At 58.7% G+C, this 24,086-nt stretch overlaps 1 protein-coding gene across 1 annotated transcript in view; it reads right to left on the reverse strand.

Annotated features, from left to right (window-relative positions):
* The window catches only part of CERK (ceramide kinase), a 40,044-nt gene that overhangs the window by 4,609 nt on the left and 11,349 nt on the right, over positions 1–24,086 (reverse strand). Inside the window, exons 7-16 of the mRNA XM_042247895.2 lie at positions 12,164–12,277; positions 11,642–11,764; positions 10,082–10,207; positions 8,777–8,840; positions 6,925–7,070; positions 4,619–4,693; positions 3,786–3,938; positions 2,123–2,228; positions 1,483–1,559; positions 590–795 (exon numbers count right to left, since the gene is read on the reverse strand). Coding sequence (XP_042103829.2) covers positions 590–795; positions 1,483–1,559; positions 2,123–2,228; positions 3,786–3,938; positions 4,619–4,693; positions 6,925–7,070; positions 8,777–8,840; positions 10,082–10,207; positions 11,642–11,764; positions 12,164–12,277 — 1,190 coding nt within the window. The remainder of the gene's footprint in view (positions 1–589; positions 796–1,482; positions 1,560–2,122; positions 2,229–3,785; positions 3,939–4,618; positions 4,694–6,924; positions 7,071–8,776; positions 8,841–10,081; positions 10,208–11,641; positions 11,765–12,163; positions 12,278–24,086) is intronic.

Here is a 24,086-nt window from a genome sequence, read left to right on the forward strand (position 1 = left end):
GCTTAGAACCGGTCTCATCCACGCTGCGTGACACTTACTGAAGAATCCCGTCGTTCCCGAGCAGCGACTTGTACCATTCTTTACCTTTTTAACAAGCGGTACTTAAAAAGCTACGTGAAACCACCGTTGGACCAGATCTTAGAAAAACTGAACAGCCATGAACTGTACTACAATCCGAGACGGATCAAGAGTTCCAACTGTCTGGATAGCGTTAGACTCGGGATCCCCCCCAACCCCGCGTCAGTACATGCACGGCAGTGACTAAGGGCCTCAGCAGAACCCCTTCCTGGGAGCCCGAAGACCGTGCTGTAAGTGGCCTGCGAGGGCAACAGAAAACCGCACTGCATCAGCCTGTCCTGTCTGCAAACAGGAAGAGAAACGGGGGAGTGCACGGAGACACTCGCGTCGCCTGGCGCCCAGAGTCAAGGCTTCATAAGCGAGGCTTTATAAGGAGGAAGCGTGACTGAGAGTTCACAGTGGGCGAAAGGCAGGCAGAGGAGTCTGCCTCCCACGCACAGCGATCCCCCGCGGGGCTGCCCGGGCGGAGGACGTGCTGGCGCAGGTGGCGTGGAGGCCGGATGACCCTTACCTGATCGCCCTGGTTGGTGTGCCTGACCAGAAAGCGCAGGAAGTTGAACCGGGAGCACTTCCGGATGAGGATGAGGTCGGAGGAGCCGTCCCCGAGGTGGGCGGCCGGGGAGAGGCCCTGGGGGCTCCGGGGACAAGCGCAGGACATGTTGGCGGCGTTGATGGCCAGGAACTGCCCGCAGAGGACCTTCCACTCCTCCACCTCCTCTGAAGCGGGAGGAAGCAACACAGTTCAGCTGCTCAGTCGTGTCCGACTCTCTGCGACCCCATGGACTGCAGCACACCAGGGCCCCCTGTCCATCACCAACTCCCGGAGCTTGCTCAAACTCATGTCCATCAAGCCGGTGATGCCATCCAACTGTCTCACGCCATGTTAAATTGGGACCCGGCAGGAGGGGGTGGGCTCCCTACCCCTCGGCATCAGCACAGAGACAGCCCGCCCGCAGTCACCTCGAGAGAGGCAGTCCTCCCCAGGGTTGGGGTGGGGGGCTCTGGGACCACCATCTAGGGCAGGGGTCGCCAGATCTGGCCTGCCACCTGTGTGTGTGTGGCCTGTTAAGACTGAGTTTTACATTTTTAAATGGATGCAGGAAAAAAAAATCAAATGAGGAAAGTATTGTGTGATGTACGGAAATGACATGAAACAAATTTCGGCCTCAAATAGCCCACGACTTCCATCTAAGGCCCCATTGAGGCCACTCGCTGAACCCCCAGTTCCAGAGCGTTCTGGAGACAGGCGCAGGGTAACGCAGAGGGACGCGGCGAGAGGGGCCCTTCCACAAAATCTGCTCTTCCCCAAGGTCTGGCAAAGGCCAAGGGCGCCTGGCCTGGAGGAGCCGAGGAGCGGGTGCCCCGCAGAGAGTGGGGAGGGGCCGCCGGGCCCGGACAGCTTACCCGTGCCGTCCAGGCCGTACCGCGCCCGCTGCTGCTCCTCCTCCAGCTGCTGCCTGCTCTGTCTGCACACGGGGCACCTGTAGCAGCAACAGCGCCTGGTTGGTGCCACGCACAGCAGGGCCCGTCAGCCCCTCCCGCGCAGCAGGAGGGCAGCCTCGGAGGCGTCACTTGGAAATATTTCCCTTGCACGTTAATTTGAGCTCTCAAAATCAGATCCACTCTTAGAAATTACACGGGCAACATATCCTTCTCGGAAACTTATGGAAGTTACCAAAAGCCAGGGGCATCCCTTGGGGGCCCTGTGTCGGCTCCGGGGAGGGGTGAGTTTGGCCCGCAGTTGGGGGGGGGCACCGGCGGGAGCAGAAACCAGCTGCAGCGCCCGCTGTGGACCCTCCTGAGCCCGTGTTCCCTTTGCACGACAGGTAACACAGCAGCCGTTTGGTCCGGTGGGTGACAAGCGAGTCACGGCTCAGAGCTCAGGGTGTGGGGGACCCCTTCAGGGTTTGGGGGACCCTGGCTGCTGGACACGATGAAACAGCTCCCTCATCTTACACTGCAAGGACCGCCCCACTCACAGCCCGAGATGGTCTTGCTTCCACGTCATCATATGAACAGAAACACACACGTGAGATGCGCTCACCCTGCCCGGCAGGGCTTCCGGTCCCTTGGGGAGCCCACCGTGTGCTGAGCTGGCAGGAAGGACACTGTGCCTTCGTAGCAGTGATGGGAGAAGAAGGTCTTCAACCCTGAGGACGGAGCGAGAGGGAGAGGAGACGCCCGTCAGCTTCGCGGAAGGGCTGGCGGGTCGCCGGGGACGCCGGGGACAGAGCGTCCGCAGAAGGACAGGGCCCCTCCGGCCTCGCGCTGAGCCGCTGCCACGGTCTTGGGGCGCTGCAGGCTCCCGGCCGCCAGGGCCGCCTTCCCCGTTGGCAGAGGGGGCGTCTCGGCCACCAGGCACCCCTCGTGGCCTTGGGTTCCGCCTGTGAAGCCCGGGGTGCACCCCCAGGCTTGGGCCTGCCGTCCTCAACTCGGGGGTCTCTGGGGCTGCTTCTCATGACAGACGCTGACTGAGGAGGAGCCGCTTCTCGTGGGCAGGTGAAGAGAGCGGCTCCTTGGACGGAACCTAGTCCTGGGGAAGATGCCGCGGAGACAGCTGAAGTGAAGCCGAGGACGTAGAAAACAACACAGACGCGGCTGAGAAGCAGAGGCGGCCCGAGAGGGCTGACTCCAGCTGCGAAAGAGGGTCTGCTGTGGGTTGAGCGCTATCAAATTTCACTGCAGGCTACAGAGACATCGTTCCTGGAAGAGTCGATCGATGCGGCCAACTTCACTGTTGTCTTCTTTTAAGAAACTGCAACACCCCGCCTTCAGCACCCCCCACCCCGATCCGTCAGCAGCATCGCGGAGGCAAGACCCTGTACCCCACAAGGGTTACGACTCACGAAGGCTCAGACGGCGGTCAGCGGTTTTTAACCATGTAGAACTTTCGGATTAAGGTGCGCGCCTTTTTCAGTTATAACCCTGCGGCACACGGTGCGCTTGTGTACACGTAGCTTTGTGAGCACAGTGAGAGCGAAAAGCTCACGGGGCCTGCTTTATCCTGACATTTGCTTTCTCAAAGTGGTCTGGAACTGAGCCCTACATGTCCCCAAGGTGTGCCTGTGAATTTTACCCAAAGGTGAACCCTAAGGGGAGTGAGCAGAGACAGGATACATTACACACAGCCAAAAAGGAGCGGCTTCCCTGGCGGCCCGGCGGCCAGAACGCTGCGCATCCACTGCCCAGGGCCTGAGGAACTGGGGGACTAAGATCCCGAAAGCCACGTGGTGCAGCCGAAAAATAAAGATGAATAAGTGGATATAGCCAGGGCACTCACCTCAGCCACAGGAGTGTCAGACTCTGAGCCCTTCATCCTGTCAAGCCCCCTCCCACGTTGGGGCTGCCCTGGTGGCTCTGCTGGGAAAGAATCTGCCTGCAGGGCGAGAGGCCTGGGTTCCATCCCTGGGTTGGGAAGATCCCCTGGAGGAGGGAGAGGCTCCCCACTCCAGGATTCCGGCCTGGAGAATTCCATGGACCGTACAGTCCAAGGTGTCACAAAGAGTCGGACGCGACTGAGAGCCTTTCACTTCACTCTGCGTTTGAACGCCGAAAGCTGGTGCTGCACACGGCCTGAAAGCGCAGCCCCTCACTGGCTCGTCTGACCTGGGGTCAGTTGGCCTTCATCCTCGGCCCTGCACCTGGGGGCCCGCGCCCCAGGGAGAGCGCGGAGGCTGGGGGTGAGGGAAGGGCGAGAGCCGGGCTACCTGAGAAGTCGTATCTGGCGAGGCCCATCCACCGCTTCTTCTCGCTGTCCCTGATGATGTCCCCGTAGAAGCCGTAGCCCAGCAGGGACACTGAATACCGCAGCAGCGTGCTGTTGTGGTGCACGGCCGACACGTCCATGCACAGCGAGTCCCCTGCGGAGAGAGGCCACGTGGGAGCCGCCCCCGCCCTGGCCCCTGGAACCGGGAGGGGCTGGAAAGCTGCTCTGTGGGGAGGGGATAGCGACAGGGCCAGGAAGCTCGCTAAACGCTGAGCGGACAGTGGTCTCGCGGAGGAGGACGAGGCGCCCGGCTTCTCAGCCGTAAGTCACGAAGGCCCCGCCTGTAAACACGGCCCTTCTGTGACTGTGGGGACTCGGAGTGTAGCACTGCCCTCGGGGACGAGGACAGGGCAGGGAGCCACATGGGGGCCCTGCAGGCGCCTGGACAGCACCGAGCAGCGATGAGCGATGCAGGGCCTCCTGCCCCGGGGACGCGCCGTCTAGAGTTGAGGGGGTCTGTCCCCCCAGGATGATAAGGGGCCGAGTCCTGAGCAGGGAAGAGGGCTGAGAGCAGGGCCAGTGCAGGCGGTGCGGGGAGTGCCGGCTGGGGCACAGGTGCCAGGCGCCCCAAATCTGGGTGAGGGCCGTGGAGGGTCTGAGCAGCACTTGTGTTTCTTAAAGTCACCCAAGCTGGAGGGCGGCAGGGGAGGGTGGCAGAGAGGGCCCCGCGGGGGGATGGGCCGGGGCACCAGTGCAGCAAGACAGACGGACGCCCACGTGCGCCCAGAGCCCTGGGGTCCTGCGAGCCGAGCGCAGCCGTGACGGGGCACCTACCCACGATGATGTGCAGAGCCGAGGTCTCCGCGTCGTTTGTGCCCACGGTCGAGTAGCACACGCAGTCTGTCGACCCTAAGACGGGGGAGCAAGAACTTGAGATGCTAAGGTGTTTCCGAGTAGGGAAGCAGTAAGCACTTCTTTCTCTTCCAAGGACTGGGAGCGAGGCCGGCGTGAATGCAGTCTAGCCTAGAAATCAGCTCCCGAGGCCGTTACTGCTCCTCGTTCAGTCGCTCAGTCGTGTCCAGCTCTTCGCGACCCCTTGGACTGCAGCATGCCAGGCCTCCCTGTCCATCACCATCTCCCAGACTCATGTCCATCGAGTCGGTGATGCCATCCAACCATCTCATCCTCTGTGTTGCCCTTCTCCTCCTGCCCTCAATCTTTGCCAGCATCAGGGTCTTTTCCAGTGAGTCGGCTCTTTGCATCAGACCGTAGCACTGAGGTTGAGTCATCACGAATGCTGAGACTGACCTTGATTACCATCAAAGAGCTCCTCACAGAGCTTTCAGAGACCTCTTCTGGGCCCTGTGTGGGGTGTGGGGGGTGGATCTCGGGTTGGGGGGCAGGACTTGCCCAGTGCCCGGCTGCTATAAAGATGGGCAGCAGCCCTGGGGCTCCAGACCACCAGCCCCAAGGGGCTCAAGGGGAAGTGCACACAAGACAGCTCGTGAGGGTTGCAGAAGCGGCACAGAGGACCCGAGGGTCGTGAGAGGCCCGGAGCCCCAGCCCAGCCCAGTCCCGGGTCGCCTGTGAAGCGCAGGCGACTTCAGAGCGCCCAGCTAGGGTCTGGATCAGTGATACTACGGGTCCTCCTTAGGCTGTCCTGGTTCTAATGGGGTCACCACCTGAGTGGGCAGAGACTCTCCCAGGTGCTTATTTATAGCAGACTCCTGCACCCTGCCCCACCCCGAGGTCCTGACTCAGTAGGCTGGGGATGGGGCTGAAACTGAAATGTAACACATCTGCAGAACCGCTGAAAACCCCAGTCTAGACTTCCCCAAAGTAAACTGACGGGGCCTAGAACTGCACAATAAATATTGCATTGGCCGAGACCCATCACAGTCACCACCGTGCTAACAGGCACGCAGCGCCGGCCGCAGGCAGGGTCCAGACACTGTGTCTGCAGGCCCCAGAGCACGCTACACGTCCCGCAGCCTACGTGACGTGGGATGGAGCTGCAGGTCCACAGTTGCGAAAAGATGCGCTGGGCCCCAGGCAGCCTTGGTCATCTCCCAGAGCAACAGAACCTGGTCCAGTTTGCGATGAGAGTAAAGGCTCTTCAAGTGTTAATAGTTAAGCTAAGCTAACTGATGTCTTCTTATGGCTGGTAACATATAAACTCATAACATACAAACGTGCCCTCTGACTGACTGCAACCTCACCAGCATCTTCAGCTAGAAAATGGAGCGACGGCACCATTCACACCCGAGCCTGACCCACCAGGGTCCCCCCGCTGCGGCTCAGACAAGGGCAGGGAGGGCGTCCCCTCCCGGTTAGATGTACGCAAAGCCCCTGCCTCACCTCCTACCCCCTGACTACAGTGGGTTCCTTGAAAGAACGAGGTGCTTCCTTGAGTCATGGAACACGCTGAGCCAGCCAACTCGGGACAAGCCAGCCACCTTACACCCCGAGGACCCCCACCCAGCCCCGGCTCCAGGCACCAGTTGCTTCTTCCAGGCCGCCTGCTCTCCGGGCTCCCCGTCTCCTCCACTGTGCTCTGGGCCCCCACTGCCCACCCACCACCAACGGCCGGCTCTCTGAGAGCACAGACCACCGCCACCACCTGGTGGGAACCTGGTGCCCAGGGAGGAGGGCAGGACCCCTTCCCGCGCGCAGCCGTGGGCCCACGCCAGGTGCGTGGGGAGAAGAGCGCACCCGAAATGGACCTGAAGGCAAAGCCGCGGGCAGCCCGCCCGGCCTGCACCTGGTGGGCAGACCCCGACACCCAGCACCCGGCCCTGCCCAGTGGGCAGAGCCTGACGCCTGGCCCCTGCATAGTGGACAGACGCCGACACCCAGGTGCCCCCAGCGGACAGACCTGGACGCCAAGCCCCTGCCCAGTGGGCAGATTCCGTCCACCCCAGCCCCCAGTGGACAGAGCCCGCCCGCCCCAGCCCCCAGTGGACAGAGCCCGCCCATCCACCTCCCCCAGTGGACAGAGCCCGCCCGCCCCAGCCCCCAGTGGACAGACGCCGCCCGCCCCAGCCCCCAGTGGACAGAGCCCGCCAGCCCACCTCCCCCAGTGGACAGAGCCCGCCAGCCCACCTCCCCCAGTGGACAGAGCCCGACGTCGGCCCACGTACCCGCCGGGATGATGCCGATGCGCAGGGGGCTGGGCACCAGCGTGGCCCGGGGCTGGTTCTGGTCCACACCGGCGTCCCTCTGCGTCCTGCCTACCAGGCCGTGCAGGACCTCACTGAACATGCCATCTCCACCCACGCACACGATGCTGCCGGAGGAACAGGGCAGACTCAGCACCCGTGGCGGCTCCCAGCTCCCCGGGGGTCCAGGCAGGCCCTTCCCGCCTGCCTGTGCCGCTGGGCTGGCCGGCCCCCACCCACCCACTTTGCTCCTGCTCCGGCCAGAGGGTGTTAGACCCTCTTTGTCTAAGGAGGGGAGCCTTCGGAGCCCACTGTAGCCACAGGCCGGGCTCTGAGAGGCCTGGGGGACCAAGTGAAGGCGGGGCTGGGACCAGGCCTCAGAGGACGCCCCTGCCCTCCAGCACGGCTGCTGAAAGGTAAGCAGGCAAGACCCACACAGGCCCCTCTTCCCCTGCCAGCCCCTGACCAAGGTCCCCAGGAGCTTGGACCCCGCGGCAGGTGACACACGGCTCCCTCCCGGCCCCTCCCCCACCGCGGCCCACTCCCGCGTGTGACCCTGGATCTGCTGACCCTCAAGCTACCTGACGTCCCCACGGCCACATTTGCCCACTGGGGCCCCGAGAGCCTTCGCGAGCAGTGACACTCAGGACGCCAAGCGCCAGCAGAGACGGTGCTGGCGTCCCAGGTCACACAGCTGGAGAGACAGGGGCGAGGGTCAGACAGATGCTGGCTGCCCGGGCCCTGAGCCTTCACGTGACCGGACGGGCGTCCCCAGCTCAGCTGACATGCCCCTGGCTGCCTACACAGGCTTCGAAACCTGCTGGGTGACGCTTGGTGAGGACCTGGTCACGGGGACTAGCTAATTCTCCCCCAGACGTCCTGGAAGGCATCCCCTTGTCCCGTGCCCTCTGCCAGCGTCCAGCTGCTCCTGCCTAGGACCCATAAGCCCTGGTGGCCTCCTGGGTCCAATCCCACCTCCGTGCTATTCACCACGTGGGTCTGAACCAAAACTCCCGAGCCCAGAGGGGCACCGTGTGTGAGCTTTCCGTCTCCTCACCACCTTTTCCCACTCTCTGCTCATCCACCAGGCCCCGGCCACGAGCCAGCCCGGCGCCGGGCATGGGGACAGCTGTGCCCGAGGCAGAGGAGGCCGGTCTGCAGGAGCTGGCCAGCACACAGGGACAGCAGAGACACAGACTCCGGCCGGGGCCGGCCCCTCCTGCTGCGGGGCATGGGGACCAGCCCTGCACCCCCGCGCCATCGCAGCCAGAGACGAGCAGCCGGGTCCCGACCGAGAGGAAGCCTCAGACCCCAGACCAAGGGGCGGGCAGCAGCCACCGGCCGGTTCTCCGCAGTCGGCCCCGCCAGGAAGGCCGAAGACCTGCGCGGGGCTACAGGAGGCCAGAGGCACCGCCCTGCGTCTGAAGGCCACGCCTGCCCCGGGGCTCTTCTGCTTTAGGGAACTAACAGGGCGCGGGCAGAACCTGGGTCAGGACAGCACACAGGTGACGGCGTCTGTGTCGGGGCCCATCTCCTGGGCAGTGATGCCCGCATCTTAGCTCTGAAGGACCTCCTCGACTTTAGGGCATACACACACATATTTAGGGACAAGAGCTGATCACCTTCAAATGAAAAGATTTCTGTGTGAGGCGGTAAGACTGAGAACGGAAACCAAACTTCCACGGCGGTCCTCTGAGGAGCAGAGGAACGCAGGGTCCTCCGCACGCTCCTGCTTTGCCCGGCTTGCAGGAGCAGCAAGTGTACTTCCGGAGGGAGGGCGGGAGCAGGGCCGGTGAGGACGGATGGAAGGCGGCGGGTGGGGACCCTCGCTCACCCGTCGTACTTGTCGATGTCGAGCTCATACAGACTCTCCTTGGCATGATTGGCACGTTCAGTTACTGTGGGAGAAACAACACCAGCTTGTAGCGTTTACACTCAGGCCTGAGAATCCGCTTTAAAGTGAAGGCGGGTTAAACCACTTTAAACTGAGGGCCTATAAAATCCTGGGGCGGGTTGGCTGTAAGGAATCCTCCTTAGTCTTCCCAGAATCCCCTTCACGGAGAGGGATGGAGCCGACCTAGGGGAGCACGGCCTCCCAGAATACACTCCTCGGGTAAGACGTCCCATTATCGGCACTTAATTGCCAACAAATAACAATTTTGGGGGGAAGCGGTTTCATCTTCTATTTCATAGTTTTCCCTTAGTTAGCCAAAGGACTTTGTAAATTTCACAATACCAAACGTAAAAAAGGAAAATGTCAATCAATCCATAGTCTGTGTACTCAGTATAACTTCTAAAACTCTCTTGTGCACACAATTTTGCGTCCTTTCTCCCTCAGCATCTTATCACAACCCCCTATTTATCATTAAAACTTCCTTGTAAAGACCTTTTTAAAGAGCTACAAACCGTTCCTCCAGATTCAGCACAATGTTATCCACGGCTCTTGTCTGGGGCATCCGCGGTTTCCAGTGTTTTGCTTTTATTAAAATGAGGCAGCAGGCATCTGCGTACCTCCCTCTCAGCCCAGCTGACGGTTTCCCCTGGGAAGTTTAAAAGACCCTAAGACGCGTGACCCGCACTGCCAAGTGGCCCTTTAATAAGCTTACACAAAGCCTTCGCGGCGCTGAGCAGGAGACACTGTCTCCTCACAGCCTCCCGGCGCAGAGAACTTGCTCTGAAACTCAGGGCCACAGATGTGGCAGCGCACCGTGCTTCCTAAAAGGTCCCTCCCTGGCGAAACGATCTCTATGCCTTACTGACTGCATGCATCTCCTGCAAGAACTTTCTGTCCGTGGTCTTTGTCCTTTTCCCTCTTAGTGTTTTTCTTGAGGGATTTATCTGCTAACCGTTGGCTGGAACAGTCTTTGCGATTTACTTTTCTTCTCTTTCTGGCATGCCAAAACCCCGACATTCTATTTTGTTAAAAGACTCTTAGTTGGGGAATTCCCTGGCGGTCCAGTGGTTAAGACTACACTTGCACGGCCAAGGGTCAGGTTCAAGCTCAGGGAACTGAGGTCGCACAAGCTGCGTGGCATAGCCACACACACACACACACACACACACACATACACACACTGTCTTATCCAGGGAGAACCTCCCCTGGATCGCTCCCACACCGCGCAGGGCCCTCATGGCTTACCAACGATCTCGGTGGTGATGGAGGCCAGTGTGAACAGCGGGGCCACTTTCTTCTCGTAGATCCGCTTGCCCTGTCCTTTCCCTCCGAGCGGGTTGATGAACACTAGCAAGTGCTTCGGCCGAGATGCTACGGAACAACAACAGCGCCTAAGTCACAGTGAGGGGATGCATTCAGACTCGTTCAGAGGTCCAGCTGGACAAGCAGGGGCAGGGGACCGAGCGCCAGCGGTCTGAGATTGGGGGGAAGGTGGACGCACTGGTTAGACAGCGGGTAGTAGACTCCCGTCCCGTCCAGCAGAATTAGACGGTGAAATGGAGAGACCAAGTCCCACCGCCCAGATGCTAAGCCAGAGACGTGGTTCTTCCAAGCCAGGAAGCTGCTCTGAAGCCGCTACGTGGGAAACGTCGTCTTCAAATACATTAAAATTCACTTTTTAGATCCAGATGCCAAACTAATTTTAAATGATAGAAAATCAACCTAAACACATGCTTTCTTTTCAGTGGTTGAAGTGTGTACTGAGTTTTTGAGACTGTGTTAGGACTGTCCCCACAACAGATCAGCAAAATGGCATATAAAGGGTGATAAGCAGTAAGGTCCTGCTGTCCGGCACAGGGGAAGTATATTCAGTATCGTGTCATAAACCATCATGGAAAAGAACCTGAAGAAAAAGATACGTACCCACGTGCGTACACACACACACACACACACAACTGAGTCACCGTGCTGTGCAGCACAAATTCACACAACACTGTAAACCAACTTTGTAAATCAAGTGCCTTTGAACTGTGGTGCTGGAGAAGACTCCTGAGAGTCCCCTGGACTGCAAGGAGATCCAACCAGTCCATCCTAAAGGAGATCAGTCCTGGGCATTCACTGGAAGGACTGATGCTGAAGCTGAGGCTCCAATACTTTGGCCCCCTGATGCGAAGAGCTGACTCATTGGAAAAGACCCTGATGCTGGGAAAGATTGAGGGCAGGGGGAGAAGAGGATGACAGAGGATGAGATGGTTGGGTGGCATCACTGACTTAATGGACATGGGTTTGGGTGGACTCCAGCAGTTGATGATGGACAGACAGGCCTGGCATGCTGCAGTCCATGGGGTCGCAAAGAGTCAGACACAACTGAGCGACTGAACTGAACTGAGCTGTCAATCAACTATTCTTCAATTCAAAAAATATATATACCCAAACAACACGGGTGTTCCAGGTACAGAACGAGCTGACACCTACTGCTTTTTAAGTGGGACAGATGGACCCTCATTCCACAGAAGTAATTCACAGCTCAGACACCCCCAGGTGGACACAGGTGCCCCCCAGGCCCCCGGTTTAGTCCTCCGTCCACCTCGAGCGCAGGTCTCACCACCCCATTTCCCAGAAAAGGAACCTAGGCCCACGGCGCCAAGGGGCCTGCCCCCAGCCTCGTGTCCGGAAGTGAAGGCACTGGCGCCCGGGGGCCAGGCTCCGGGCACCCCCTGCGCGGTCCTCTAACCAGAAAAGTGTTGAGAAGTCGCAGCATCTCGCCACGTCCGCCTTTGCGCTGAGCACAAAGCAGGCACGTACTCAGCGTCTCCAGCAGCTCCCGCAGGGTCTGCAGCCACAGGTGGTACAGCTGCTCCTCTGGGCACCAGAACGTCACCTGCGCCCACCGCCAGCGGTGCCGCCGGGCCCTCCGAACACGGTGCACTGCACGGAGAACACACGCGTGAGCACGGCCCCGCACACGGGCCCCGGGCCACACCGGCTCCCCTGACGCTCCCCTTTCCTCTGACTACTTGATCCCTTCCAGCGTATACGAGTTCTTTTAACCCATGTGAAAAATAAATTAAAAAATGAGCAAAACATTAAAAACAGAGCTTGGATATGCATAACTGATTCACTTTGCTCTACAGCAGAGAGTAACACAATGCTGTAAACCAACTGTAGCTCAGTAAGATGTTAAAAAAAAAACAGAGCTTGGAAAAATGATACAAGGACCTTCCATAAAGATAAACCAAGGACACAATGAGTCTGTTAAGCCAATGACAAAGAAGTTCTCTTTCATGTGAGCTGCCTGGAGCTACGAGGAACTTTCGGGCAGCTTACCTGTGAAAGCGTACGGCTTTTCCATTTTCTGCCATTTTCCGCTGGTGTACTGCTTCCCGTTAATGTCCGTTTCCTCAACAGTGATAATCTCGGAAATAGGCACAGCGCAGGCATCTGCAAAGACACCACACCCTCACTCAGGTCACAGGGCTCACCTCAGCAGCAGCAGAGAGACTCCACGGCGCTGGGACGCCCCAGAGGTAGAGGACAAGCTCCGTGCCATCTTAAGCCTCGGCGCTACATAAGGCTGGGACCCCAGTCCATGCCATCTGAACACGGGGTGTTTCGTCCACAGGGACTAAAGTGGGCTGCGGCTTCTCAGGTCAGCTCCCGTGCTGAACGCAGGGGAAGGTGTTCACGCCCCAGCACCTATGGTTCAGTCTGCTCAGAAATGAAGAGGGAAGGAGGCCCGGGACAGACCAGGACCCCACAGTGTGCCGGTGGGTCAGGCCCACACCAAGGTGGGGGCAGGGGGCTTGGGGTCCAACCACCCACGCGGACGCAGGAGGAGGAAGGGGGTGCCTGCGGACACAGGGAGGACAGCACACAACACCCTCGACTGGAGAGCCAGTCGTCTCCACGGGCCTCAGGTGAGGCCGGACACGAACACAGCCGTGGGAAGCGCGAGGCATCAGCCTGTAACCGAACGCGGGGCCAGAAAAGACCTCTCCAAGGACAGGACCTGGGAGCAGGGAGGCTGGAGGTCCCGCCCCCAGCGAGACCAGGCTACGTCCCCCAAGCCCACCAGCGAAGCGGTTGGGAACCCCATCCACCTTCACACAGAGGCGCACGGCCCCTCCTCGGGGCCCCCGCTGGCTCAGAGGCCGGTGAACGCGCCGACGGGCTCCGTTTCTGCGACAGCTAAATGAAACGACGGCGCTGTGACACCTGGAGTGACCTTGCATCACCTTTGGCCTGGCGGCCTAAGGAAATCAAGTTACAAGAGCCAGTTCAGATGCCTCGAAGTTCCGAGAGAGGGGTGTCCCCAGGGTTAGAGGTGCTGGGCTGTGGCAGGAAAGGGACACTCTCGCAGAAGAGTTGGAAGCTGGCTGGGCTGACCCGACCCAGGAGAGCCTCCACCCAGGGCCTCCCTCCCGGGCTGACTCTCTGAAGCTGTGACCCCTCTCGTACCCCCTGCTCCCAAAGGGTATCTGACCCCGGCCTGCCAGCGGTCGGACCAGAGGAGGCTGCGAGGGGGCTGCCCGGAAGAGAAGGGGGGCAGGGACATTCGTGGGTGGAGCCTCGCAGAGGGCCTGAGACTAAGGCGCTTTCACTGGGGTGGGGTGGGGGCTCTATCACCCCAACAGCGAAAAACCCCAGTGACTTGCCATCTTCTGCTACGCTCAGCTTACCCACAGCTTCATCTGCTGCTTGGCTGAGAAGAAAAACAAAACCAGGTCAGCAGGACTCAGTCTTCCACATGTGCACCGCCTGTCCACGTAACAGACGTGGTGACAGGTTTTCTCTAAAAAGGGATAGGGATCGCGGGGATCTGAACAAAACATCACCATCTACATCTTGCTTGATCGAGGAAGGACAAGCCCAGAACCCAGGATCCGGACGGAGGCCGTCCTGGGCGAGCCCGTGCCCACGGGGCTGTTGTTAAGGCGCTAGGTCACGTTCGACTCTTTGTGACCCCAAGGACTGGAGCCCACCGGGTGCCTCTGTCCATGGGATTTCCCAGGCAGGAATACTGGAGTGGGTTGCCATGTCCTTCTCCAGGCGATCTTCCTGACCACCGGCTTGGCAGGTGGATTCTTTACCACTGAGCCACCTGGGAAGCCTGGTGGGGAAGGTGGGGGGTTGGCAATAAAAAAGCAGGGCTTGGTGAGTAACGGGCTTGGAACAGAGGCTGGTCCCACCCGGCTCCCTTGGCCCCTCCGTCTGCTGGGCTGGAAGTTCAGCCTGAACCTCCCAACGACACGTGGGGCTGGCAGGTGGGGCTGGCAGGTGAAGCCAGCAGGGGCTGTGGAAGAGACAGGGTCGGGGCGAGGAGGGCGGGGTCCAGCACAGATGGCAGGCTCCTTCCTGCCTCCCCCACCCGCTGACCCCAGGCCACGTGCCTCAGTGCCTGCTATGTGTTGCCTCGCGTGCACAGGTCACCCCCTTGTCTTCAAAACCCTCCCCTCCAGTGAGGGGCGTCGAGAGTCTGGGAGAGGCCCTGAGTCGTGCTTGGCTGGGGGACGACCTGCTCAAAGCCTGTCACTCAGGCTCCGGTGCTGCTGGCTGCGTGTGGCTCCAGGAGTCTGTCACGGGCACGGTGCAGGGAAAATGACGCCGCAGGCCCCAGGTCACCCTGCCCGTGCTGCGCGGAGGGGCCTCCGGGCTCAGCAGTTCACATCGTGTGAACACACAAGTGGGGATGGCCGGTTCGCATCTATAGGTCGACACAGGGGGCGACCTGGCAGAGAGCCGATGGTGGGACCTGGGGGCACTTTCCTTTTCTGCACTCATTAGCATTTCTCTCCCTTGGCTTGCGTTCTGCATAATCCCGCACTGCACACGAGATGAGATAAAAAGTCCAAAGTCTTCCGTGCGAGGCACTGCAGTTGCTTTCAGACCAAATCGACGCCGGCACTGGACTCGCTGGACAGACAAAGGGCCCGCGCCTGCGCTGGCCACCGCGTCTCCCCCGAGCAGCGCCCCCCACCCGACCGGGGCCGGTATCCACACCCAGACGGCGCTCCCCAAGCTGCTCCTGCCACGGCTGGAGGCGCCCTCGTGGCTCCTGGGCCGGCTGTGCCCCATCGCAGGGTCAGGGGCCAAGGCTTGCGGGTGTCCCCTCTCCCTTTATTAAGCCACAACCCAGCATCCCCTTTCAAGCAAACTTCTGAACAGAAGGTTCTGGAACAGAGGCTCGACTCCCTGGGCACCTCCCTGGCCCAGGGCTCCCCCGCCCCCACCCCAGCACCTCTTTGGGGTAGGGCCATCCGTCACTGGAGGGTTTCAGCAGCACCCTGGGCTCCGGCCACTAATGCCACCTCCCTGCCCACCACCCTGGTTCTGCCAGAGGTTGGCCAGTGTCTCCCACTGCCTCCAGGGCTGGTGAGCGTAGCAACGCTTCTCCAAACAGGGAGCAGAGAGCAAACTGAGGCTCCAAGCCTAGTGCCAACACCTGCTCTGACCAGACAAGGTTTTCAACTCTGGATAATCGCCCCCCCACCCGCCTCCCCCGCCACACACATCTACAACAGAAGTTAAAGATTTTCAACCACAGTTCAGCCAAGTCAAGCAGCCTTGCTGGGACAGCAGTCTTATTGGCAGCCTTTATAAAACCTCTGCTCTACTAAATTACTAAAGCAAAGTGCCTTTCTCAGGGTGATTTTAAAAATTTCTTGAGATGAAAAAAGGAGTCCGCCTGTGGCAGCGGCCACCCGAGGACAGACGGTGCAGTGGGCAGCCCGTGGCCGGGTCGGGCAGATGGGGCCGTCCCCTACCACGCGCCACGCCTGTCCTCTTGGGTACCAAGCCCGGGAGGAGCACCGGGGCTCCCTCCACCCCCTTTCATGCTCGGATAAGACCACTCAAAAGGCAGAAGACCCCCGAGGCTTCCCAACCCAGGCAGGAGCCCCCTGCTCAGCTCTAGGCTCCGGAAGCCCGGATTCAGTGACCTTCCAGGCTGGCAAGAGATGCGGGAGGCGTGAGTTTGATCCCTGGGTCGGGAAGACCCCCTGGAGGAGGCAATGGCAGCATGCTCCAGTATTCTTCCCTGGGAAATTCCATGGACAGAGGAGCCTGGCAGGCTACAGTCCACGGGCCGCAAAGAGCTGGACAAGGCACAAGCGACTCAGCATGTGTGCAGGCTGGCAGCACCCACACTGGGTCACAGCCCTGCCTCTCTGAGATCCCCAAGGATAGAGGGGACAGAGGCCTCACCAGGCTCGTCCCGCTGGGTGTGCATTGAGCCGACGTCAGCCCCAGAGAGAGGCTTTACTCCCTAGGCAGCCGCGCATGGGCACAGCAAGAAGAGCAAGCCTGAGGCACGCCTCCCCGAAGGCCAGGGTCTGGGGTCCCCATGGGGAGGAGCTGCAGGGCCTCCGGGGCACGGGGAGCGTGCGGGAAGGCCCATCACCGTGCACGGGGCAACCCGGCCCCGGCCTCCACTCCATCGGAAACAGAGGCACTCAGCTCCCCCCACGGGTGGACTGTTTGGCCCTGGGATGTCAAAAGGTCACCGAGCGTACAGCCACTTTGGAAGACGGTATGGAGATTCCTTAAAAACTAGGAATAAAACCACCATGTGACCCAGCAATCCCACTCCTAGGCCTAGACCCTGAGGAAGCCAAAACTGAAAGAGACGCAGGTATCCCGCTGTTCACTGCAGCTCCGTTTACAACAGCTGGAACAGGGAAGCCACCTAGACGCCCACTGACAGATGAATGGATGAAGTCGTGGCACACAGACGCAATGGAGTATCACCCAGCCATAAGAAGGAACACAGCTGGGTCAGTTCCGATGAGGGGGATGAACCTAGAACCTATTATACAGAGTGAAGTGAGTCAGAGAGAAAGATAAATACAGTATTCTAAGACATATACACGGAATCTAGAAAAATGGTGCTGAAGAATTTATTTACAGGGCAGCCGTGGAGAAACAGACAGAGAGAACAGACTCATGGAGACGGGGAGAGGGGCGGAGAGGGGGAGATGTGTGGAGAGAGTAACCTGGGAACTTACATTACTGTATGTAAGATAGACAGCCAGCGGGGATTTACTGTATGGCTCAGGAAACTCAAACAGGGCTCTGTATCAACCTAGACGGGTGGGAAGGGGAGGCAGATGAGAGGGAGGTTTGAAAGGGAGGAGATACATATACTTATGGCTGATTCATGTTGAAGTTTGACGGAAAACAGCAAAAGTCTGTAAAGCAATTATCCCTCAATAAAAAGATAAAAGTCACTGAGCGGACACTCACGCAGGCCCAGCTGAAGGGTCGGTGGTCCTATCTAGTCTCAAGCAAGGCGCTGAGACCAGACACAGTGGACTCCAGGCTTCCGGAGACGACTTGGGCACACGTTGCGCTGCTTACGCTCTGTGCTGCTTGGAGGAAGCGCATGTCATATAACAACCTGAACTACTGGGGGGCCGGTGCAGCGGACCAGACTCAAAACCCACCGTGCGGCCACCTGACGCCCCCGCCTGTCTGCCGGCACAGGCGTCCCTTGCGCGCGGCCCCCAGGCCCCGGGGGCGCTCCCTTCCGGCTCTGCGCATGGCTGCGTGTGCGTACATCCCTGTGATCTGTACCCGTGTGCGTGTGCGGCTGAGCAGTCCCGGGCCGACGACACCCTCTGCCACGGCTTGCTCCAGGCAGAGCAGGCCCCTCGGGGCCTACTGGATACACGGGGGCTTCAGCTGCCCCCCCGGCTCTGACCAGCCCCTCTGGACTCCTGCCCAGGCCCCCACCTGGGCTCGCCGCACACCTTCACATGCCAGCTGTGGCGGAGCCGTCCACAGGACCACTACGAAAACCAACCCACAGCAAGAGGGCTTGGACACAACCTCCGCGAAAATATTCTCCTGTCGTCTCAAACCGACAGCTTCCCAACAATTCACTGCCACGGCTCTGAACTCACGCGTCACCAGAGTTTAAAACCACAGGCAGCAAGGTGCCGGGGCTTCCCTGGTGGCTCAGAGAGTAAAGAATCTGCCCGCAGTGCAGGAGAGCCGGGTTCGGTCCTGGGGTTGGGAAGATCCCCTGGAGAAGGGAATGGCAGCCCACTCCAGTATTCTTGCCTGGAGAGTCCCATGGACAGAGGAGCCTGGCGGGCTACAGTCCTTGGGGCCGCAAAGAGTCAGACATGACTGACCACTGGCAAGGTCCCCACTGCACAGGTATTTCACCAGTGCACTTGGGGGACACTCTGGCCCAATGCCACAGGAAGCCCCTGACACCAGTGCTGGGAAAGGACACTCACGGTCTGCGGGGCTGCCCACAAGGCTCTGAGGACTTGAGTTCCACTGCAGCCCGATGGGTCTTGAGCATTTAAGAGAGAAAGTCTCATGGGGCAAGCAAACAGAACCTGCTCTTGCCACCTCCCAGGTGCCCAGTGGGCAGTGCTGGGCACGCTCAGACATGCCTTCACCTGGCCCTCCCGCGTGGGCAAGGGGCTCTGCTGCTGCACGCCTCGAGGATGCTGAAAACATCGCCGTGAGTGTCCTCTGGCCTCATCTCAGTGCAGCTTCACTTCTGGTCTTAAGACTCGATCTGGAATCCAACAGAAGCAAACTGCTCAACTCCTCTCTACAGACATACAGATTTTGAGAAACAGCTCTGTAGGCAACTTGGTCATGAAACAAAGAACTAAAGAACTCCTGTTTATTAAGGACAAGACCATTTTTCCACGAACAGCATGTACTACCTCCGTGATAAAAGCATTCAGAAAGAAAACAGTTGGAAGTGCAGAAAGAACCACCAGTATGCCAAGAGGAAACGCGAGTGATGTGGTCACGAGTCATCACCCGCTGGAGGGCGCGAGCCCCACAGACAGAACCACCGCTCTCTCCCCGGAAGTGCTTCTCCGGCGCCCTCCCGTCCTGCGGCGTTAAACTGCGCGTGGCATGGTGCTGAAGTTTGGGATCTGTGTGATTAAAGTGCAGCTTAGGATCACATTTTTTAAGTACAAAATGGAAATCTTAACTGGTATCAACTTTTGCAACGCTGTAAAAACTAAGCAAATTCAAAATAAAAGAAGACAAAGAAGAGGCAACTTTTTCATAAAATTGAAAAAAAACTCTCAAGTTTTAACACGTCTTTGATTTTTGTTTAATTTTATATTATTAAACTTCTTGAAAACCTAATGTCCAGCTACAACCCTCATTTTGGTCATTTCTGTTCACTGATGAATTCTACAACTTAACACATCACAAAGCACAAGAGAAGTAAAGGGTGGGTTTACAAGGCTTCACTGGAACGCATGATCACAAAGACCTTGCTCGGATGTGAAGTGAGTATGCTCTGGCCACACACTCATAGGGACCACCGCAGTCCCTCAGCCAAGCCACTAGTCCCCACCCTTGCTACCTGCCCCCCCCCACACCAGATACACACACACACATACACACACACCCCCAGAGGTACACACACCACATACACACTGAAGTGGGGCGTCCCCTCACCCACAGCCATGCCCCCCGACTGCAGGATGCGGCACAGGCCACCAAGTGTGGAGGTGAACAGCCACAAAGCCACTCAGAAACGGGCGAAGAAAAAGACCTAAAAAAATTAACAATAAGCAAGCAGCCATGCACAGGAAACGGGTGGAGTATCTTTAATGTTGAAGGACGTAAGCTTTCATTTACAAGAATATCCGTATCGACAGTATATCAGGATAGGTAATTTTATTAGGGTTTGCACCTTGCAAAAATCATGCATGCGTGCTAAGTCACTTCAGTCGTGTCCGACTCTTTGCGACCCCATGGACTGTAGCCCGCCAGGCTCCTCTGTCCATGGGGTTCTCCAGGCAAGAACACTGGAGTGGGCTGCCATTTCCTCCTCCAGGGGATCTTCCCGACTCAGGGATCAAACCCAGGTCGCCTGCGTTGGCAGGCTGATTCTTTACCACTGAGCCCCCTGGGAAGCCTGCACAAAGTCATACTGGAAGTGATGTCCATTTCTGCAAAGAGCGCGGCTCGAGTGACTGACACCTGCCGACTCAGTGACTCGGATCAGCCCCCAGTTCCCTCGCTCTCCGGTCCTTCAGCCGAACTTGAAGGCGCCTCTCGCTGTGCCTGTCCGTCCAGCGTCAATTTTTCTTCTAATAACAAAGCAATCTATCTTTTAGGGCCATTAGCACAAACCATTAGCAAATGTTATAATTGTTAACAATTCAAAACACTCTTCTCCTGTAACACAGTCCTTTCCAGAAATGGACTGAAATTTTGTAACCAAACCTGGGCTGGAAGCCTCAGGGTTTCTGCTGACAAGAGTCTCGGTTCTCTGGCCTCCCCTCCCTGTCCCCAGGGAGTGTGACCTCGCCTGGTGTGACAGGCGGTCACCCTCCCACGTGGGTGGGGGCCGAGGGGCCGCGCGTTGCAGAGGGACCACGGGTGAGGCTGCCCACGCAGCTCCCGGGGCAGCTGTGACGTCCAGGAGCCGCGGCTACCGCCGGTCTCGGCTCTCTCCTGCCCTTCCCAGCGCTGGCCGTGACCCGCGGGCACTGCGTGGGCTTCCGAGCTGCAACTCAGAGCAGAAACGTCCCTGCTGTCTATGGGTCCGCTTCTCTTACAAGGTCCCAGACGGCTGTGTGCACACCCACCCAGATGGCAGTGGGCGGGGGCCAGGGTCCCCCCAGCCCAGCGTCGGGCTGCAGGTGGCCCGGCCGCCCCCAAGGCTTTTCTGCATCAGCGCCCACGATAGGATGGGACTGGGCCTTTCAGGAAACGGTGCTGCCGCACCTGCTCGGGATGGGCTTCTCTGCGGGTCCCCGGCCCGTGGGTCTGGGGGACAGGCTGCAACTTACACCTGCGGAGCCACGTTTGCACACACAGGACTTGTGAGCCACAAGGGAGTCCCAAGTCCAGTCCCAAGTCCCATCTGCGCAGCCCTGCGCTCCTTCGAGCACAGGCTACCCCAGCTAAGCGTCTCCAGCCTGGTGATCGGGACTGAGAACTCCAGGGGCCTGAGCGGAAGCCCCTGGCCACTGGGGGCACAATGCCTGACTCCTCCAGCAAGATCCCTGCTCTCCCCACCCCTCCGCCAGGAGAGGCAGTGGGGGCCACTGAGAGGAACCACAGAACCTGCATCCTCGCCGGGGACGCACCCCAGGATTCTCGGGGTCTGGGCTCTAGTAGAGTCCCACCTGTTCCAGACTGCCGCCTCGGAAATGGGGCCAGGATCGCCCCTGTGAGGCGGCAAACAGCATGGCAGGCTCGAGGGCGCCAGCCTCAGCAGGACTAGCCCGACTCCAGGGCCGCCCGCAGCCGCCCTCTCCCCTGTGTCTGAGCAAGACGGGAGCCAGACAGTTAACTGAGGAGCCCAAAGCACACAGCAGCAGGCCGGCTGGCCGGAGTGGCACCCCCACAGAAGGAGCGGGGTCCCCGCAGAAGGAGCGGGATCCCCGCAGAAGGAGCAGCCCTCGCAGGCCCTTCCCTTGGTCTGTATCCCCACCTCTGGGGCTTTCCTGGTGGCTCAGCTGGTAAAGAATCCGCCTGCAATTTGGGAGGCCTGGGTTACACCCCTGGGTTGGGGAGATCACCTGGGGAAGGGAAAGGCTGCCCACTCCAGTGTTCGGGCCTGGAGAAGTCCATGGACTGCACAGTCCACAGGGTTGCAACTGAGCGACTTTCACCTTCACTTAGACCTCCGCTCCGAGGGCAGCCTGAGGTCTTGAGCTGCACGCTGGATGCCTGTCTGGCTCTTTTCGACCCCACGGACTGTAGCCCGCCAGGCTCCTCTGTCCATGGGATTCTCCAGGCAAGAACACTGGAGTGCATTGCCATTCCCTTCTCCAGGGTGTCTTCCCCACCCAGGGATCGAACCGAGTCTCTTACAACTCTTGCACCTGCAGGCGGGTTCTTTACCATGAGCACCACCTGGGCAGCCCAAGCCTGCTGGATGCAGAGAACGAAAGCCCGCCCCTGTGTCCAGAGAGGTTGGACCACGGCCGGCAGGGCTGGGAGGGCGTCCTGGCTCTGCCGGTGGACGGACACGTGCTGGGCTCCCTCTCGGCCTTCGTGAGCAGAACACACAGGATGTGCGAGGGGCCTTGGGGGCTGAACGGCCAAGTCTGTCAGCTCCTGGTGCCAGCCGCACCCAAGTGACCAACACCAGGGAGGCCCCCAGAGGTGTGCCAAGGCCTCAAGAGCTGGGCTGATGTGGAAGCCCCCTCCCACGGCCTTGCCATCTGTGTACAACCAGGCTGAGCACCTGCCTGAGGAAAGAAAATCCTCCAGAGGACTCACAACATAATATTAAAAATATTAACCAGCACACCAAGAATCAGGCAACCCTGAGAGGCCCAGGGGGAAAGCCAGTCAGCAGACGCCCCACCCAAGATGCCCCAGGTGTCCGAGGCGTCAGACACAAACTTCAGCGTGGTCAATAGAACCAGGCTCAGTGAGGTGCTGCTCTGAACGTTCCTAAAGTGAACGGAAGGACAGAAGTTCCCAGGACAAAAAGAGACGACTAGAAGGAACCAAATGGAAAATTTAGAACTGGAAGGACAGCAAGTGAAATAAAACAGCCACGAGCTGGGCTCAGCAGTGAAGCCCCACAACTCAGTAGGAATAACCTGCTCTGAATAACAGAGAGGAAAAAATATGTTAAAGATGGCCCAGGGACCTTCTGCTCTGAGATGAAGGGCGAGACTGCTCCTCCCTGGAGTCCCACGTGGCAGTAATGCCCAGAGACTCTGGAAGGCAGGCGGGAGGAGGGAGCTGACCTGGGACCTCAGGGCCAGGGAAAGACGGCGGAGAGTTCCCTGGGTTTCTTCCTGCCCCACGCTATCTCAGATTTGAAGACTTCAGCAACTGGAAATGCCAACAGGTACAAACAAAAAACTCCACCCGAGGTCACTCTCTCTGGCCAAAGGACCAGGGGCAGGAGAGCAGTAAGACGAGAAACTTCTGGACAAGAACTGCCCTCCTCCAGCAACACACAGGAAACCTGCCCCCACCCCCCGCCTGCAAAGTCTGCCCGGAGTCTAGACATCTGCCCTCCAGGTGGAGGCAGGCGCCTGACACTCCCCAGCAGGGTGACGTGAGGGAAGCCAGCACTTTCATCCCAGCGGGTGGCGAGCCTCACACCCCAGAGGGGTCAGTGGAGATGAGGAGGGAGTGGATTTCCACCGCCTCCCAGCACGAGTGGGGTGCCCCTCACCTTCCTTGCTGGGCTGGTGTCAGGGGACCAAGGGGAGAGTCAGAACTTGCACCTCCACCAACCTTCAGCCACCCTCCACGGCGCACAGTCACAGGGAATCCCTACCCTTCCAGCCAGGAGGTCTCAGTGGAGGCCGAGAGGGGGGTTCACCCAGCAGCAATGGGGGGCACCCCCTTGACTGCTGATGAGGCCCAGGGGAACCTGGATTTCTTCCCCGATCTGGCGGTAACTAGTCCCCCCTCTTCCCTGACGGCGCAGTGTCAGAGAAAGCCAGCTATAAGAGGAAACTGAAATAAGATCCAAATTTTCATAACGTAAACAAGACAGAAATGTCCAGGTTTCAACCGAAAATCAATCACCATGCCAAGAACCGGGAAGATCTCAAAATGAGAGGAAAAAAGGACAATCACTCGATGCCAAAACTGAGATGACAAAGACGTTGGGGTTATCTCACTAGGATTTCAAAGCCGCCACGATGAAAATGCTTCACAAACAACTGCATACTTCAAACAAATGAAGACATATAAAGACTCAGTGAAGAAAAGAGTCTCAGCAAAGAAATAGACGATTACAAAGAAGAACCAAATGAAAATTTTAGAACTGAAAAAATACGATAACCAAAACAGAAAACAAACGGGTGAACTCAACAGCAGCACGGAGGCAGCGGGAAAATCAGTGAGCTGGGAGACGCGGCCAGAGAAATCACTCCAACTCGGCAACAGCGGAAAGTAACTTAGAAAAAGCAACAACACTGACGCTGAAGGGGCCTAACGTGGGACCTGCGGGGTCACAGCAGAGGGCCTAACATGTCGCTGGGGCCCAGAAGGAGAGGAGGAGAGGGGACGACAGAGTGCGCAAGAAATAACAGCTGAAAACGGCTCGGAAGTGTCGACAAAAGACATAACCTCAAATATCACTAACTCAAAGAAATCCAATCCAAGACACATCCAAGTCTGGATTCCGAAAATCAAGCACAAAGAAAAGAATATGAAAATTAACAGTCAGAGAGAAACATCACTTCACCTACAGGGGAAAAGAATTTTGAATGACAGTGGATTTATCCTCAGAAATCATGGAAGGCAGAAGCACACTGCTTTTCCAGTGCTG

This window comes from Ovis aries, chromosome 3, assembly GCF_016772045.2.
Source record: "Ovis aries strain OAR_USU_Benz2616 breed Rambouillet chromosome 3, ARS-UI_Ramb_v3.0, whole genome shotgun sequence".
Taxonomy (NCBI): domain Eukaryota; kingdom Metazoa; phylum Chordata; class Mammalia; order Artiodactyla; family Bovidae; genus Ovis; species Ovis aries.